General features: G+C 43.8%; 1 protein-coding gene across 2 annotated transcripts in view; it reads right to left on the reverse strand.

Moving 5' to 3' along the window:
- The window catches only part of PHACTR3 (phosphatase and actin regulator 3), a 99,593-nt gene that overhangs the window by 43,026 nt on the left and 39,251 nt on the right, over positions 1-17,316 (reverse strand). For both annotated transcript variants that reach the window (XM_064391049.1, XM_064391050.1), the window contains exons 2-3: positions 4,439-4,600; positions 3,532-3,609 (exon numbers count right to left, since the gene is read on the reverse strand). In XM_064391049.1, coding sequence (XP_064247119.1) covers positions 3,532-3,609; positions 4,439-4,600 — 240 coding nt within the window. The remainder of the gene's footprint in view (positions 1-3,531; positions 3,610-4,438; positions 4,601-17,316) is intronic.

Genomic DNA, 17,316 nt, shown 5'->3' on the forward strand with positions numbered 1-17,316 from the left:
TAGTTACTCAGCTTTGAAAAGTATATCCTGTGTGATTGAGCTGATCAGAAATTCAAATCCTTCCTCATGCAGACCTAGAAACTGCTCTCTTTGCTTACTCTGAAAGATTTTTGTGCCAGTGATCCCTGCAGCTGTACGCATCTTGATGACTGAAGCTTTTCTAGTATTCTCTTATTCAGGCAAGAGTCTTCAGAATACAAACTACTCTTTTACTCCCTCAGAATTTACAAGATCTACATCACTGTTGCAAACCACAGAAAGCAATCACTTCCCTCCCTGGGCAGCTCTCCATGCTGATGGATGCTCCTGCTGTCCACCCTTCACCTCCCAGCTGGTATTTCTCAGCCCTGGACACTCCCTTCTGGAAGCTCCTCACAGGGCTGTGTTTTCTTGCAGTTCTATCATTACAAGCTCCTTGTGCATTGATTTAAAACTGCAACATTCACAGTTATCTCTTCTTAATGCTATTTGGACAATCTGCAGGGTAATTTCTTGTGCTTTTGGGTGAGGGTATCAGATTTTGGCCCAGAGATGCTGTGGAAGGGATGCAGTATTTTTGCACACTGAGCTCACTCAGTCTGCCTCATAATCACGTTTGGTGAAAAGTTACTGTTCTTAAAATAGCCCTTGCAGTAGCACAGTTGCTATGATACAGAGAAGGGGAGGGGGAAAAAGTTCATTGCCTACATTTCAGCTCCTTGTGAAGGCAGCCTGTACATAATCATGGGTGTGTGAACCACTGCCCCGAGCTGTAAGCACAGATAAACCTGATCAGCTTCGTGCTCACCAAGGGGACAAACATTGATGGGGGAGCTCCCTAAACATGTTCAAGGTAACTCTGCTCTGCACCTTCCTCACACCCTTGGGAAAGGCAGCTGGGCCACAATGGATCTGCACCAGACACTCCTTCAGGGCTCCTTCAGGTCCAGCCCCTGGCAGGGCAGGGGCTAATGAAGGGATGGCAGGTGGAAGATGTTCCTCTTGGAGCATTTCTGAGACTCACAACAGCGATGTTCTGGGACAGGAAGGATCAGCTGGTGCTTAGATCAAAGTGGGTGTGCTGTTTTGAGTGCCAGTGGGTCCCAACACTGTGTTTTAGAGATGGTCTGGGGACAGGACAAAGCACGGGCCTCAGATCCAGGGGGAAGGAGGACCCCAGCCCTCAGCACTGCACGGTAACCAGGAGCAGGGCTGGGACTTGGCTGGGAATTAACCCTGCTGAGTGCCAGACCCAGGCCATCTCTCAGGGAGCTCAGCTGGTTCCCCAGAGTGAAGCTGCATTTCAGGAGTTTTCCAGGCTGGCATCTGCCCTGTGTGAGCAGAGCCACAGAGGAGCAGGGGACAGAGGTGGCCCAGGCCACGCTGTCAGTGGCCAGCCAGGACTGGGGGCTGTGTGAGGAGACAGGGGGACACAACCTGCCAGGGTGACTGGCCACCCACACAGGGACAGTGCAATCCACGCTGGGCTGCTCCCAGGGCACTGCAGGTCCTGCACCAGCCCTGTGCAGAGCTCAGAGCCACATGGGCCACTGCCAGGGCCAGTGCCAGGGCCAGGGCCAGTGCCCAACACTGCTCCAGGCCTTGTGCTGGGGGTCTGAGTGGCACCTGCTGCAAATGCATGAGGCTTCTCAGGCTGCAGCATCCTCCCAGATGGGCTGTTTATGAAAGTGAGCAGGAATCAGCTCCCTGGAAGTGGAGTAGAGCCTGATGGAATAGAGGGATTTGAGGATTTACTGTAGTCTTTTAGCACAGTTTTGCTGCTTTGACAATTGCAACTTAACTGCATGAACAAGGACTTAGCCTTGAAACTGCTGCCACTTCAGCTCAGTCCAACTAGGGCACTAATCATTTACTGAGAATTATTTGGGTCAGTTTTTATTCCAGTTAATAAGCTGCTTCTACTAATATAATAAAATAACCCTGGAGATTCACAACACTGTAAAGAAAAATAACTTGCAGGCAGCTGCAATGTCCTTCAGCTGACTGTGATCCACTCTTCCCTTTCTGGGCACAGGGAGGCACTGGAAATTTGTGTGATGTTTATAGGAGCTCCAGGCAACTCTCCTGCAGACAGGTAAGCAGTCTGTTTGCAGCTGTCTAGTTAAAAGCACAGCTTGTCCTCACACCTCACTGGACTATATTTATTTGAACTATTTTAATTTTGTTAAAATTATCTTGCTGTTTGGCACCACCTTTTCCTCCCAACCGTTCTTTATGCATGCAAGAGGTTTATTGATTCCTCATTATTGCCTCTTAATGTGCTCCACAGAAGTTCTATTTTACTGGTTTTTTGCAGAGCATGACTTCAAATTCATGGATTATAGGGAACTTTCCTGCTCCTAGTGGAGATCATGTACATACAGTAATGCTAATATGCTAATAGGACAAGTAATTATCTAGAATTATGAGAGACACAAAGACTTCAATGGACAGGAATTAAAAATGAACTTTCTAAGAACTTCCATTTTAGAATAAATGAATGGTTTGGTAGATTATTTAATATAAAGTCTAAAATATATCCAACAGAATAGTATTAAAATTGCTTTACTCTCGTGGGAAAAAATCCTATTTAAAAAGCTCTTTTTCTGACTCTTCAGTTGCTCAGTTTCACTCCAGCTTGGCATCACTGAGTATTGTCCCAGGGGTTATTTACAGGCACGGCATTTGTCTTATACAAAAGAAACTCAATTACTACTTTCCAAGAACATAACTTCTATCTGTGAGATTAATCAAACTCAAAAGGCCAGTCCTCTTTCATGACAGTACTTTCTGCTATGATGTTTTCAAAGTAAAGATGGATTTGTGGTGTTTATCTCTGTTTGGGTGGAAATGGCAATTGGGATGTTGTCCATAACTCTGGGAGCTCAGTTAATCTCACAGAACAGTCAACCAGATCTGTGTCTCCCTTGAGCATCTGTCAGGGCTTTGGAGCACAAGAACCATGTCCTTTGTGAGTGTTTCTGACACTTTATCAACTTTCCTTCCATGACTTCTGGTTTGTACTCAGGAAAGCTTTAAAATGACTCCACTAAATGCTTCACTTTTCCATGGGAATGAAAAGCAGGCAGACTGGCAATGTGTTACATCACAAACTTGGAAAAACAGCTGAAAAAGTCAGATTAGGATCATTTGACAGGATCTGGACCCATAGGTTGTTCATGTTAGCTGACTGCATCTGTATGTTGAAGTTTATATTTATCCAGCTTGAGCTGGATTTCTTGGCAGAGGGATTTAGCTGGCTTTAGAGCAATTACATAAAACATACATACCAGCTCGGGCTGCACCACGTGTAAACCAAGGGAACACAGAGGAGCATTCAAGATGGGACAGCACCAAACACTAAACTGCATGGACTGATTGCAGCAGGGAGGAGCTTGAAGGATGACAAGCCTTAAATTCAGACATTGAGTTTTCCTCTCTGTTTGGATTGAAGGTTTTTATTCATTTCCTTGTTTATTCTGCTTTTGCAAGTATGTTTCCTACTGTCCTGAAAGAGCCTCTGATAAAAAAAAATTAAGAATTTTTACTTACCTTGTTCCATCATCTCCAGAAGGCCTTTCTTAATGAGTTCATCCCTCCCTTGCCGTGCTGTCATCTTCTTCTCCAGCACTGCACAAAGTAGTGGCACAAGACAGCACCAGTTACCAACAGAGCAGTCATGTAACAGGGTGAGAAAGAAGCAACATGGAAATTCCCTCTAGTCTCAACTCCTGGAAAGGACTGCAAGGATTTGTTTTGGGGAGCATAGATTGGTCAGCTGTTTGTGCCTCTTCCTTTGTTAAAATCACCCCATGTGAAGCTGAGGTTTATGATGTGAGGTGCTGTCAGACCACTCTGAGTGCAGAGCCACGGGGATTTCAGAGCCTCCCTGCTGTTTCCTGTGGCACCTTGGAGCTGCCTTGGACAGCGTCCTCCCCTGGGACACTCCCACAGGATACAGCAGCAAATGGAGGGAACTGCACTGTCCCATCTTAGGAAAATGCAAGTGAGTTTGTCTCCATACTGATCCCTGGAGACCAGTGAGAGGATGCTGTGCTGTGTGCTGGGCTCCTTCCCCTCAGAGACAGCTGCTTGAGGGAAGGCATTTCACGTGCTGCAGCTCCCTCCTGTCACTTCTCATCATGTCACTGTGACCTATATAAACTTCACCCCAGATAAAAGGGGTGACAATACTTGGGGCCATAAATGTAGCCTGTGTGGAGAAGGGACAGCCCATGGAAAGCAGTCTGGGGGCAAGGCTTGTGATTCACTCTCATATTTTAACCTTTTCCTCTATATTGTGTTATACAGGAAGTCAGCCTGTATGGGCCCCTCCAAGCCTTAAACATTATTAATCTGTTGAATTCTGGAATCTCTGAATGGGGTTTGGCTCAGGTCACCTTTAACATGACCCATGAAAGCTTTGTTGTGCAGCATCCCTCTCCTGTTCTCAGCCTACCTGCAGATGTCTGCTTTAGCTTCTCATTTTTCTTTTTCCGCCACTTCCACGGTTTGAAGATCCTGCCCAGTGTTGCCAGTTTGCTGTTCCTCCTCACTGGTGGAGTTCTAATCCCTGAGACCAAGTAGTCAGAACGCACTGCAGGGGACTGCTCCATCTCATCTGAGAGGGGAAGAGAGGAAAATCCTGTTAGACAAAACCCCACAGTGACTTGCAAAGGGCAGGCAAAGGTGCTCACCAAGGCACTGGTGCCACTGTCCCCCCAAAAGCTGCAGGGAGCTGTCACAGCCTCCTGAAACCTGGAGAGCTGAGAGCTCCCCATGGCTTTAACAGGAGCAGTGGAAGTTCAACACATCTGTAAATCAGGCTCACGTGGCCTCCAGTTAATCACATAAATGTAATGCTCATTTAAAAACTGCAGACCTTTATGAAAACCTGAGAGGAAGTGTGAGAGAGCTCAGATCCCTTTGGAATCCCCAGATTCCAGCTCTGTTCCTGGGTCACAGGATATTGCTGCCTTTTAAATGAACTCTTCACATGAGCTAACACAGAACACACTGACTTTTGTGAGCTAATGTAAATCTTATATAAAAGAAGAGTTTGTTTGATATGTGCTATGTAAGTAAAATCTCAGAACTACTGTGACAATTTATTCCTTGAGAAAGCTACGGGGAAAATTCTTTCCTTTTTGTCCAGCCAAGCCACAGGAATTCAGAGATAATGCTTCAGCTGGAAAATCAATTTAGGTATTTTTAATAATTTTCCTTGAAAATGCACCACAGGTTATGCTTATAGACAAGTGTTGCATGAAACAATACCCACTGAGCATTCACAGCTGTGTGCCAGCCAGTGCCACGGAGGACAGCAGGACAGTCCCCTAAATGGAGTTATTGATGTCTTTACTGAGATCTGTATTACAGCACCAGTACAGTAATTGTTGAAAGAGAAGCTGCCATCAGACCTGTTACAGAAATAAAAACTGAGCAGCAATTTGTATTTTTTTTCCTAACAACCAGTTATGATTTAAATTGGGAATGTGAAGCTATGAACATATGTACATTACCAAGTGATTTTTCTCTGGAACAGCAACATTTATCATAAATTGCTTTATGACTGCAAGATCATACATATCCAGCATCTTCTAGGCTTTGTTTTTAAGTTAACAGGGTGAAAATGCCTAAATCACAGCATGGAGGTGGGGATTTCCAAGTAAACAGGAAACAATTTTTGGGAGATTATTAAACACAGCAGGGGAATCAACACATTCCTCCTCTTCCATTTAATTTTGAAAATACTGGTAATAGAGATGAATCACTCAGTGGAGACAAACTAAAAACTTGGCTATGTGAGCTATTAGAGCAGAGAAAAGCTCTAACAATTCCCCACACACATCATGCATGCCCAGTGAAATTCTCTTTCTTTGTACTGAATTTAGAGCACCTTTTCCTCATTCCACTGAGTTTATCTGGGGGTTTAATTTACAAAAGATTTAAAGTAATATTTTTTTTCCTTTGAACACATGGTGCCTACCCAAGGTGATATTTATAATCTACAATTTGGAGGTCAGTATTAAGTTGAAAGCAGAAAACAGCAATGAGCCTTGGACAGAAGGAAGGCAGTAGCCTACAGACCACAGCTGGAGTGCCAAGATATTCTGCTTCTTTCCTAACAGTGTATTCAAAAATGAGAAGTACCACAGAAATAAGCTTTGAAGAATTAGAGCTGCTCTTGATTACAGCAATAGCAACGAGAATGGAAAATGGCAGAGCAGATCTCCTATTAACTTGCTATTATGAACACTTTAAAGCTGTAATAGAAGCCTCAGGAAATAGCATTTGGTCATTTCTTGTGACACCTCTTGAGTGGAAATAGAAATGTTCATGAAATTAGCTCATCTCCAAGTAGCTGTGGATGAGGCTGTGAATCAGAGCCCTGGGAGCCGCAGTGGAGAGGGACAAGCTCAGCTCAGCTGTCCCTGCTCCTTGTCACACTGCACTGCTGCTCCTCCCAGGCCAGGAGTTTCTCAAGCACGGAAGTGAGGATTAAACACGAAGCTGATTTACTGTGTTTCCTTTGGGATGGAGGTGTCTGCAAAGTGGGTCAGACATCCCCCACAGGTTTTGTTTAACATTGGTAGCATGAGGCCATTTGAAGTTTTTTGCAGGTAGGGGATACACAAAGAACCAGGAAATCATTTGAACCCAAACCTGTGGGTCTCCAGCAATGCTCATGGTCCCAGATAGTCCCCTAAGAAGGGGAATGGGGAGATTTTAAAGGACACTGAGGTTTCCCTGGGTGCTTCTGTGGTTTACACCAGCCCTGCCAACTGTGTTTCTTCCCCCGCTTTCTGCCCTCTTTGTTATGGAAATGCAAAGACTTTGATTGCAGATGAAACACAGGTACAAATCCAATGTCAAAGAAGGAACAGCAGCTAAAACACATGTTCTAGTGGAGACTTTTGTGGGCTTTTTTACTTTATTGATGTTTCTCATATGGTACATGCAGTCCTTCTCACCATATGCAGTTTCTATACTGTGCATTGGGAGAGATGGACACAGAAATAGACAGACACACAGCAAGACAGATGTCCTGAAGTCCTAAATAACAAGGAAGTGGTCTCACTGGCAATGAGAGTCACAAGAGAGCCCTTGGAGCACCTCATTTCCAGTCAGTTCATTTTCTCCTGGTTGTGGGTTGGCTGCCTGGGAGATCAGAAGTTGACAGCCCAAAAAGCAGTTCCCATGTACAGCAGTGACTGCTGGAGGAGAAGGCACTCCTAAATATCAGCCAGCTCCTGCAGCCAACAAGCTGCCAAGGCTTGCCAACCCTCCAACCACTCTGTGAAACATTCAGCACATTTTTTTAATCTGCAGTCAATATTTTAATTATGCTAACTGTTCTGTGGAATAATGTGGTTATTTCTCCCAGAGCCTGACAGCCTGGGGCCAGGCCATGCAATTACAGAGGGGATGTCTGCAAAATACAAACAGCCAAGAGTCAAACCATGACTCTCCAAATCAGCAGGGGGAAGCAAGCAGCAGCTTAACTGGCTGTGTGTTGTGGAAGGATGAGGGACAGTCACTATCAGGTCCAGAGAGCACCAATTTAACCCCAGCACATCCAGGCCAGCCTGTTGGCCCTCACTGCCCCACAAGCAGGCAATCCTCAGCCCTGTGGGGCACAGGATTTTGCTCTGGCTGAAGCTTATTGGCTGTTTATGCCAAAATCACTTTAAATTCCTTGCTGTACACATTTGAGGGCAAAGACTCCTGTGCTGGAGCTTCAGCCCCAGAACAAACCCCTCTCATAACACAAACTCCTCACAAGTGTGCCAAAGGGGTGGAAAGCAACGTGGCTGTGCCCCTGCTGATGATGTGGGCAAGTTCTTCTCCCAATGGTAACTGGGTAATTTCTAGAGTTCCTAGCAGTGGTGCAGTGTGAGTGGGTTAATCTCTGAGACATTCCCAGTCAGAGGAGGGGAGAGGTTCCAAAGTGACAGGAACTGCTCTGCAGTGCAGCTCTGGGCTGCAGAATCAACCAGGCAACAAAGAAGAAGCAAACAAACCATAATATTCATTACATTTGGCTCCAGGGCCTGACCCCTCAGAAAGTCTGAGCATCTGCAGCTTCTGTTCACATCAGCAGCAGTCGTGGTGAAAAACACTCCCTTGCTTTCTTCTTTAAAACATTGTGGTGCCATAAATAGAGCAGTCTTCCTGCAGTTCCCCTCTCTGTGGGAATTGTGCACTGGTTGTGAAGGTTTTCTGCTCATAGAAGCTCCAGACCCTGCCTCCATCCCAGGCAGCTTCCCACAGAGGAAAGCAGGTTTGCTGGGATTTCTGTGAATTGTGTGGTGGGAGAGTGCCCTGAGCTGCCACAGCCCTCATCCCTGCCACAGCTGGCTCTGGTGCTGAGGTGACATGTCTGGGTGACAACAACACTGTTAAACTGAGCACTGGGCTCACTGAGTTGGGTTCATCTTCTCGGGTTTTTGCAGTGTGTAGCTGGATGCCTGCTGATTACAGCAACTGCAGGATGCATTCCACAGGCTGAGGAAGGGCAGCTGGGAACATCAGGGATGCAGGGCTGAGTCACACTGACCTTGCCATGCAGGCAGGCTGCAGGGGACACGGGATGTCCTCCCGTGAATGCAGCAAGAAGTTTGTGGGAAGATGAAGGATGCTGAATTTTAATGTGCTGGGGATTCTGGTAACTCAAATTCACAGTAATGAAAGTTGTGCCTTGCTAAATCCTGTGTGTACATTAGTAGGAGAAGGACCACTGAAAAATCTGCAACCTGCAGGCAGTTTAAAAATAACACAGCAGACAAGAGCTGCAGGCAAATTTGTAAGGCAGGCGTGCTCTGTTTGCTGATGAATTGGTTTGGGATGCAGCTCTGCATGTTTTCCCCTTTACTGTCATTGCATCTCTCTCTGCAACTCATGTACTGAGCTAAAAAAAGGAAATAAAAGTTCCCTTTGGTCCACTGCAGAGGGTAGAGACAGTGAGTGGAATCAAAATGACCTTTCTGGCTTTTGGGATAGAGGTGCCTTTACCACCAGTAACTTCCAGTGCTGCCTGGAATTCAGGAGTTCCTCTGGAAGGGAGGTGAGGGAGGATGACACAGGGGAGCTGAGGTTTTAAAGGGTTCCTGTGTCCCCCTGGCCACTCCCAAACTGAGCCAGCACTTCCCTCAACGAAGTGAGAGGAGCCTGCAGGGCAGGGAAGGCAGAAAGGTGTCAGCTTTCAGAGTAAAGATTATCCTGAGCATTGTGAAAGAGAATTAGCAGCAGGAACAATCCCCCTTTTCTTTAGTTTAGCATCCTGAAAAATAGAGACCTGACCACAGTGACCGAACATGCAGGATAGGGGTAAGCTGCTCGTGTCTGGAAGCCTTTGAATGCTTCTGTCTTATGTTCCAGAGAAGCAGAATTCAAACTGAAGAGTTTTTTTATTGCACCACTTAGATGTTTCCTGTGATGGAGCTCTTCCTTGTTCTAAAAATGTTTTCTGTCACCTGCATTTCTGCAGACATGCTCTCTTTCTTGACTCTCTTTGAAAGAGAGAGCAGCAGAATGTTCCAGTTTGAAGTTTCCATTTCAGTTTTTTGAACATAGAGAGTATTTTTATTTTTGCAGTTTTGAATGACTGTTAGAAACTAGAACTGAAAATTATAAAAGAGAAAAGTTTTTGATGAACCTGAAATTTATTTAATTTTTGAAGGACTTTGTATTTGAAGCTGTGAATGTTTCAGTATGGTTTGGGACTAGTTTGGAAAAAACTTCTACAGAATCCTTTGTAAAAGAGAAAACCTAGTTCTTAACAGTTAGATATTTAGAAAGGCAAGGTACCTGTAGTAAATATTGAATATAATCATGAGCTGATTTTGGGCGCACAGCTGCTTATGTGACATAGACTGCTGCTCTGACACATCTTATTTGTTAGACCAAAAAAATACTGAAATAAAGTAGGGAAAACTACAGGTTTCAGGTGCAAATTCTGCCATTTACCTATCCAAATTTTTAGGTTTGTATGGTCAACGGTGTAAGGAAAAAAATGGCTTGAATTCTTCTCTTATTGCAACCCTTTATGTTCCTGATTTCCCGCCATGGATTTCATCTCTCCGAGAGCTGAACGTCCCAAGGAGCAGATGGAGAGTGGGCCAGGTTTATCCACATGGCATCCACGTCATCCCCCGAGTCACCTTGGGGGCAAAATCTGGCACAGGAAATTTGTGCAGGCTGCAGACTCACAGAGATCCGTGAAGGCAGGGTGAAAAGCAAAGATAAACAGAAGGGAAATACAGAGAATGCAGGGAAATAGAGCTCTGAATTCAGCTTCCCCTCAGTAAAGGCTGTGCTTGGCCTCAATCACTTTTCCTTTTACTGAGTGATATAAATCCTGATTAAGTTTTTGTAATTCTCTGCGTGGAAATGCAAGTTTACTATGTGGTCTCCAAAGTCTGAACTTCCATTTTTACTTCAGACTCAAAAGGTTTGCCATTTGTCCTTGTTCTATAATTTCCACTGCTCTTTAGTATGTTAAATTATGATTTAACATTTTTCTCTAATGGAAGGAAATAAAATAAAAACCCCAAAGCATAACTTGTGGGTGGTAGGAGAGGGCTGTGCTTGCCAGGGAAGTTTATTTCCATTTTGTCATGCTGAGCCTCCTTCAAAGTATTTGGATTTTAAAACCAGGTTACCCTGACATGAATGGGGAAACAGATTATGCTTATCAAAGGAAAGGGAGCAGGGAAGTGGCAACTCCAGCTAAATGTCTTAGATAAAAATGTGCTTTGTATGCTTGAGACTTGTGACTTCTTCCAGAAAACGTTCCTTTGGAAAGTTGACATATCACCTACCAACATTACCACCAAGTGAGCCAAGGTGTAAAGAAATTAATTAGGAACTCTTCATGCTTTTGGATCATTGTGTCAAGCTCCAACACCACTTGCTGTGATTTACAATGCACGGTTTGACATTAGCAGTTCATTAGCAAAATAGGTTTGTCAGTGTTTGCATAAAGGAACCCACAACAGCCTTACCTGGGTAAGAAAGAGCTCAGTAACAATGAGAAAATGAGCCTGATGAAGGATTGCTGTGTAATCAATGTTAATTCAGTTACCTGAGCCTGTACAATGTCTTTGGAGAGGGCAAAGCCTCTCCCCCAGTGAGAGCTGGCTCAGGCAGCAGAGCAGCATCTCCCAGATCCACAAAAAATCCATTCAAATGAAATAAAAATCCTTTCAAATGGGCACAGCCTCTGCAGAGGGCCAGGGGGCTGTGCCAAGTCTGTCCCTCTGCAGCTGCAGGGGGTTTGTGCCACACACCTTACAAATCCCCAGGGCTGGCCAGTTTCCCCAGGCTCCTGGGGGATGCTGTGCTGCAGGACACAGGCAGCACGGGGATGTTTTGGATGATGCCCTCAGAGCAGCAAAGCTGCTGTCTGCACTGCAGGACCAGCCTTTCATCACCTGCAGTTGTTTAATTAGCTGTAGCCTTGCTGCAAACCTGTTGAAAGGATGTTTTTTATAGCATCCTCAGGGAGTCTGCAGACTGAAACACACCCTGGACTGTCTCCAAGAGGCACCTTCAACTCCCTTCCTCTGCAGTTATCCCTGACAGCAGCTGCCTTTGGAGGGACATGGAACACCCAGGGAAGCCATTGGTGTAAGGGCACCATGTTTGCCAGCAGGGACTTCTTTTCTGGGATTCTGGATTCTTTTCTGGGATTCTGGATTCTTTTCTAGGATTCGTGGCCCAGGACTGACCTGTTTAGAGTTTCTCCAGCTGATGGGAGTCTGTATCTGTCAGACACACAGTCAACTCTCACTTTACATCTATCCCAAACTTGTCTATTCAAGAATTAATCAAATCCTCATGTCCTAGGCACTTTCATGCCCTTGTAATTCCATGCATAATTTCCCTCTTTGCTCAAACACATCACAGCTCTCAGTTGGTGCTGTCACTGTTCAGTGCCACTGCTGCAGATGGAAAACACTCTTTGTGCTCTGTGAAATGCAGGAGCATCTCCCTTTGTTTTGTTTTCTCCTTTATCACTTCTGCTGCTTCACACTCTTGCTTTCCTCACACCCACTGGCAACAAACACACCTCAGCAGTCTGGTGCTCACTCCAGGCCTGCTCCAGAGAACAGGACAGGATCTGGGAGAAGGAATACTGAGACAACAAAACTCTAACATAAACCAGAACAGCTGCAGGGAAAGGTAGATAGAAAACAGGCCCAGTGACCGAATTCAACTTTTGTTTAAGGCTGTGCATCCAGTGTGGCTCCTTGTAAAACTGTTCTAAAGCTACCAGTGATTTATACACCTGGTTGGTATGGAAATTGTAATGAAACCCTTCTTGGGAGGTCATTTCACCTGAATGGATGTTAAATACTTTCTAGGGATGGTTTTCTCTGCTGTATGTATTATTCTGTAAGTATGAGACACATGTAGGAAATACTTGAAGGAGAACATTGTTTTTAAATAATAATTTATTCCACTGTCTACTGGTGCCTCTCACCAAGGCAATTATACTAAATACTCAGCAGTTCTCCAAAGCAAGGTACCACAAACCTCCAGGACCTTTGAAAAGCCACGTCTGTGCTTAAACACAGAGCAGAGTCAGATGCTACCAAGTCCCCAACGGGGGTGGCACTTGTCACCAGCTGAATCCTGCATTAAACATCATCCTTGGCATAGAACTTTCTCAAAGCTCATGTAAGGTTTTAAAGTACTGGTCTAACCAAACTGCAGCATGCCTTCTAAAATTCAATTCTTCACTGGTCGAGGGCCAAGAGAAATAATTGCTTATCAAATTTACTGTAGTGATTATCAGTGTTTGCCTGAACCAAGACCACAATCTAGTCCTAATGGAAATGGCAGGATCTTCAGAGCAAGAATAAACATGGAAATTACTCTAAACATATGAAGCTGTCTCCTCTGCAGCTCTTGGAATTACTCCATTCCAGGTTGTTTCCTTCTTCTATTATAGGAACTAGGACAAACAAGCTGCTGAGTTGTAATCCTTGGCCTGTGTAAGAAACAGCAAAACAGAGACAATGTCCCACATGGCAATTACAAAATGAGAATTTTGGCAGGAGAACGGCAATGTCTGTCCATTAACTCTCTGTGTCACCGAGCAGCCAAGCAGGGAGAACTATGGAAGTCACTGCAATTCCTCTTGCTAATGTGATTTATTGGCTGTGTCTGCATTAGCAAGAAATGCAGTGTTAGAAGTGGGGCTGTGAGCAGCTGGTGCTGAGGACTCAACACCTCCTGGCTGCATTTGTTAAGCAGCAGTGGTGTGATCTTGTGACTCCAACTCGACAGTGAACGAGCTCTTTCCTCACAAAGTGCAAAGGAAACAAGATTCTTCTTGATAATAAAAATACCAGCCAAACTAAACAAGCAGCCTTCCAAAAATAAACCAAGAGTGCCTGTGTTTTCTTCCCAGAGGATGGATGAAGATCATTATTTGTCTTACTAAATTGAAAAATTCAAAAGCCCCTAATCACACATGTAAATTCATAAGACTTGTTGGTACCAAAATTCACCAACTTTCATCAAGACATTGACTCCTAAATTTTTGGTAAAGCAGACGTTCCCTTGTGTTGCATTTTTCCATTATAAATACCTGTGTCCAGAGTGGCAGGTACCTTCCCAGGGTCTTCCAGCAACACATTTTATCACATTAATGAAACTGCTATGCATAAATTAACAATGGCAAGTTCAAAATTCCTAGAATTTTGAGGTCGTGAAGGAAAAAGCAAATTTAATGCACAGATGGATGACTCCAAACCCTCTCTGCACCATGTCCCACAAACAGACATTGCTGTTCGTCTGTTCATTGTGAATCACCATGTGTTTTGGAAAATTTAAATTTGAGTTTGAATTTACAAAGTCCTGCTGTGCACACTTTGTCTGAACAGGTAAGATTACTCCAGTTCTATGTTTAGAGACTTAATTTATAATATAATGGTGTAAAAAAAATATGTGGAGAATCTACAATTTTGAGAAGTGTTCATGTGATTGCAGTTCTGTTATTCTGGACAGGACTTAAGCAAAAGTACAAAATGTAACAACCACTTCCCAAACCAAAGCGTGACAGGAGGCTCTCTGTTTGTACAGAGACAAATTTTGTTAATTTTACTGGCCACAAGTTTTAAATTCACATATTTTAAACCAACAATCCCAGACAGCTCCTTGGTCTCCAGCTCTTCATTTTCATTCGGGACATGTTTTCGAGACAGAAACCTCTAATGAGTGTTTTTCTAACATTTGCCTTTCATCAGCAGGAATATTTGACTTTCTTTTCTTGCTTTCTTCTCCTATTTTTTTAGTTCTTAATTTATTACTTTTTACACAAAAGGAATAACCAGCTCTGTGACAAAACTATCATTTTATAACCGCCACAGAATATGAACTGAATTTCTGTTTCAGTGCAAGAGGTTTTTATTAAACAAGTAAATAATAATCTTGTTAATTTCAACCATATCCTGGGCCTGTTTTTATGTCTCACAAAGCCCAAACAGCTTGGAAGGAAAACCAGCATGGAATATTTTTACCCTGTCTGACCTAAATTTATGTATGGTTTAGTTCTTCCAAGAGAAAGAGAAGTGGAATAACTACTCCCTCTTCTCAGTTTCTTTTCAGCATTCATATTTTAACTGTGTTCTCAGCTGCCTGCATGAGTCACAGAGAGCTGGAAACAAGAACCCCCCACAATATTGTAATAACTGCTTCCTCAGGAGGGAGCCTCTCTGTGTTTTGGGGGATACCACTAAAAAGCCACAAAAATCTCCTGCAAGCTTCCTTGTACCAGAAACCTCCCTAGGAAGCAACAGAGGAAGTGACAATATCTTAGCTGCAAAAAGAGATAATTTATGAGTGTAATAATAACAAAGACACCTGAGGATTTCCATACAACTCTCTTGAAATTCATGTAATTGTCCTCCAGCATCTGCAGAGATTTCAGACTGCTGTTGACTTTGTGGATTGTTTTGTGTAATGATAGTATTGCATTTCACTGGTCTAGGCATAATTTGGATTTGGTCCTGTGATGTTCCAAGAAACTCTGAAATCCACAGGCTTTTATAAGAACTGGGAGGGTGTTCAGTGCTTGCCACACTGCTCCACACTGTTCCAAGAAAATAAGTTCATCCAATGTCCCTTCCTGTACAGTGTAAGTTACATCCAAACTAAATCTGTTTCAAACTGCCTAAGAAATATTTAGAAACAATGGGGGAAAACCATCCTTCCTTCTGAAATGCCATAATTATAAACTTATTGAGAAGAAGCCAGACCTCTCTTCCTTTGGTTCATGTCTGGACTGAGCAGGGCAGAGCAAAGCAAGTCAAGGATCTTGTGCAGTGAGAGGAAAAAGAAAAAAAGGTCAACTTAACCATGAACCAAATTCACTGAGGGGTCAAATGGATTCAAAGAGCAAACACACAAGAGTAAAAAGATGTTGTGAAACATTAACAGAGGCTCTTGCTATCAAATGTATCAGCTGTACAGCATTTATAGGCCTGTGTGATCGTGCCTTAGCGTGCCCTGGCTCAGTCCTGTTGGCTGGAGCTTATCTGCCTCTAACACAGAGATTCACTCCTAAATTCCTGCCCATAGACAAGGAGTTGGTCACACTGAAATCACATCTCCCTACCAAAGACTCTTCCCTTCCTCACTGGGCTACCCTTCCTCTTCTCCACAGCCATTCTGCTTTCACAGTCTTTTTTTGCTGTCTTTTCACCTCTGCACAGCCCTGACTGCTCATCCTGCAGCCTCCCCTCCCTGCTCAGTGCAGTTTGCTGAGCCTCTGCACAGGAACAGCCTGACTTTAATCAAGCCTATGCAGGAACAACCTTTCTTCTCTGAGAGAGCTTTTAGACATTACAAGTATTCAGGGTTCACTTACAACACTGGGTAATGAAGCAGAGCTAAAAATACCAGATGTGCCTTTGACATTGCCCATTCATTGCTATAAATGACTGGAATTTCGGTGACTGCAGAACAAAACATGTTTTATGGTTTTGCTTTTAAATGAAGCTGTGTATAAAGCTCTTTGCCACTTGGAATATCCCAGTGTTTTACATAAGAGGATAACAAAGTTTATTTGGGAAACGCAGCGAAGCCTGCAGCTTGTTTTCCTCTCATTTTCTTTAATGAATGAGGAGAGATCATAGAATGTGTGATCACAGGAGTGGAACTGGCTGAATTTTCTCAGTTATGAGAAAATACAGTGAGGAATTTATTGAGTCTGCCCCCCAGAACATCACCTCTGATTGGCAATTCAGTGCACTGGATGAGCAGAAATCTTTTCAATCAGCTCCAAGCCTCCTCTGCAATCTGTGTAAATCTATTTCAACAACAGAATGAGATTATCAAAGCATGACAGAGAACTGACACATAGGGCCAGATTGTTTGAAGATGTTTATTTTAAGTCATTTCACATAATCTTATTCACTATATTTGTTTTTTTAACTCAGAGAAGGAGAATTTTTTTTCCCTAGTAATTAAAACTCTGAAGGCGGACACTCTTGCCTGCACAATAAAAGAACTTATAATATTTTAGAAAGTATTAAAAAAACCCTATAAAAACCCTCAACTAATTTCTTCCTTTCAAGTGCTGAAATGATCTAATGCTATTAATAGAAGATTCTTTCTCTGTGGAAAATTTATTCTTCTATTTAAAGCTACTTTAAATAGGGGAAAAGCTTGAAAGAACAAAAAATTATGATTCTGCCATCTGGCTATCAATATAGCCTTTGCATAATGAGTTCAGATAGTGGCTTTAGAATGCACACATTTATTTGGAAAGAAGGCAGGATGATAGACAAGGCACCATTTGCATCCCATGGCTACTACGCCCCTGCTAGAATCCCACCCACCTTGTCCCTTAGTGCTGGGGGAAGCAAACTGGGGGATCCCTGATTGACAGCCCTGAAAACCACAGATTTTCCTTCATGCCCAAAACCAGGCAGAGCTAATGCAGCAGCAGAAGCTCCCCAGGTGCTGCTCAGCCAAGCCTGAGCCTAACCCAGATGCCCCAAGATGAGCAGAGCAGGTGTTGCTCTGTCCCCATGATCTCCCTGCAGAGGGATGAAATTGATACCAGAGCTGGGATGACATTTCATGTGGGCAAAGGATGAGAATTCCTGTCACAATAAATCAGCAAACAGAACACCTCCCCAGGAGTTTAAAGGGACATTTTATACTCAATAGCTCATATCCTGCTTCCAGGCACCTGATCCATTAGGCTTCACTTCCTTGACATGTGCTAGGACTTGGCAATTTCTTCACATGCTGACTCTGCACCCAGGTGCCATTCTAGGCATCCACTCCAGAGTTATGAGTTATGTGTCTTGTGCATTC

The sequence above is a fragment of the Passer domesticus genome, chromosome 16 (genome assembly GCF_036417665.1).
Source record: "Passer domesticus isolate bPasDom1 chromosome 16, bPasDom1.hap1, whole genome shotgun sequence".
In the NCBI taxonomy this organism is placed as follows: domain Eukaryota; kingdom Metazoa; phylum Chordata; class Aves; order Passeriformes; family Passeridae; genus Passer; species Passer domesticus.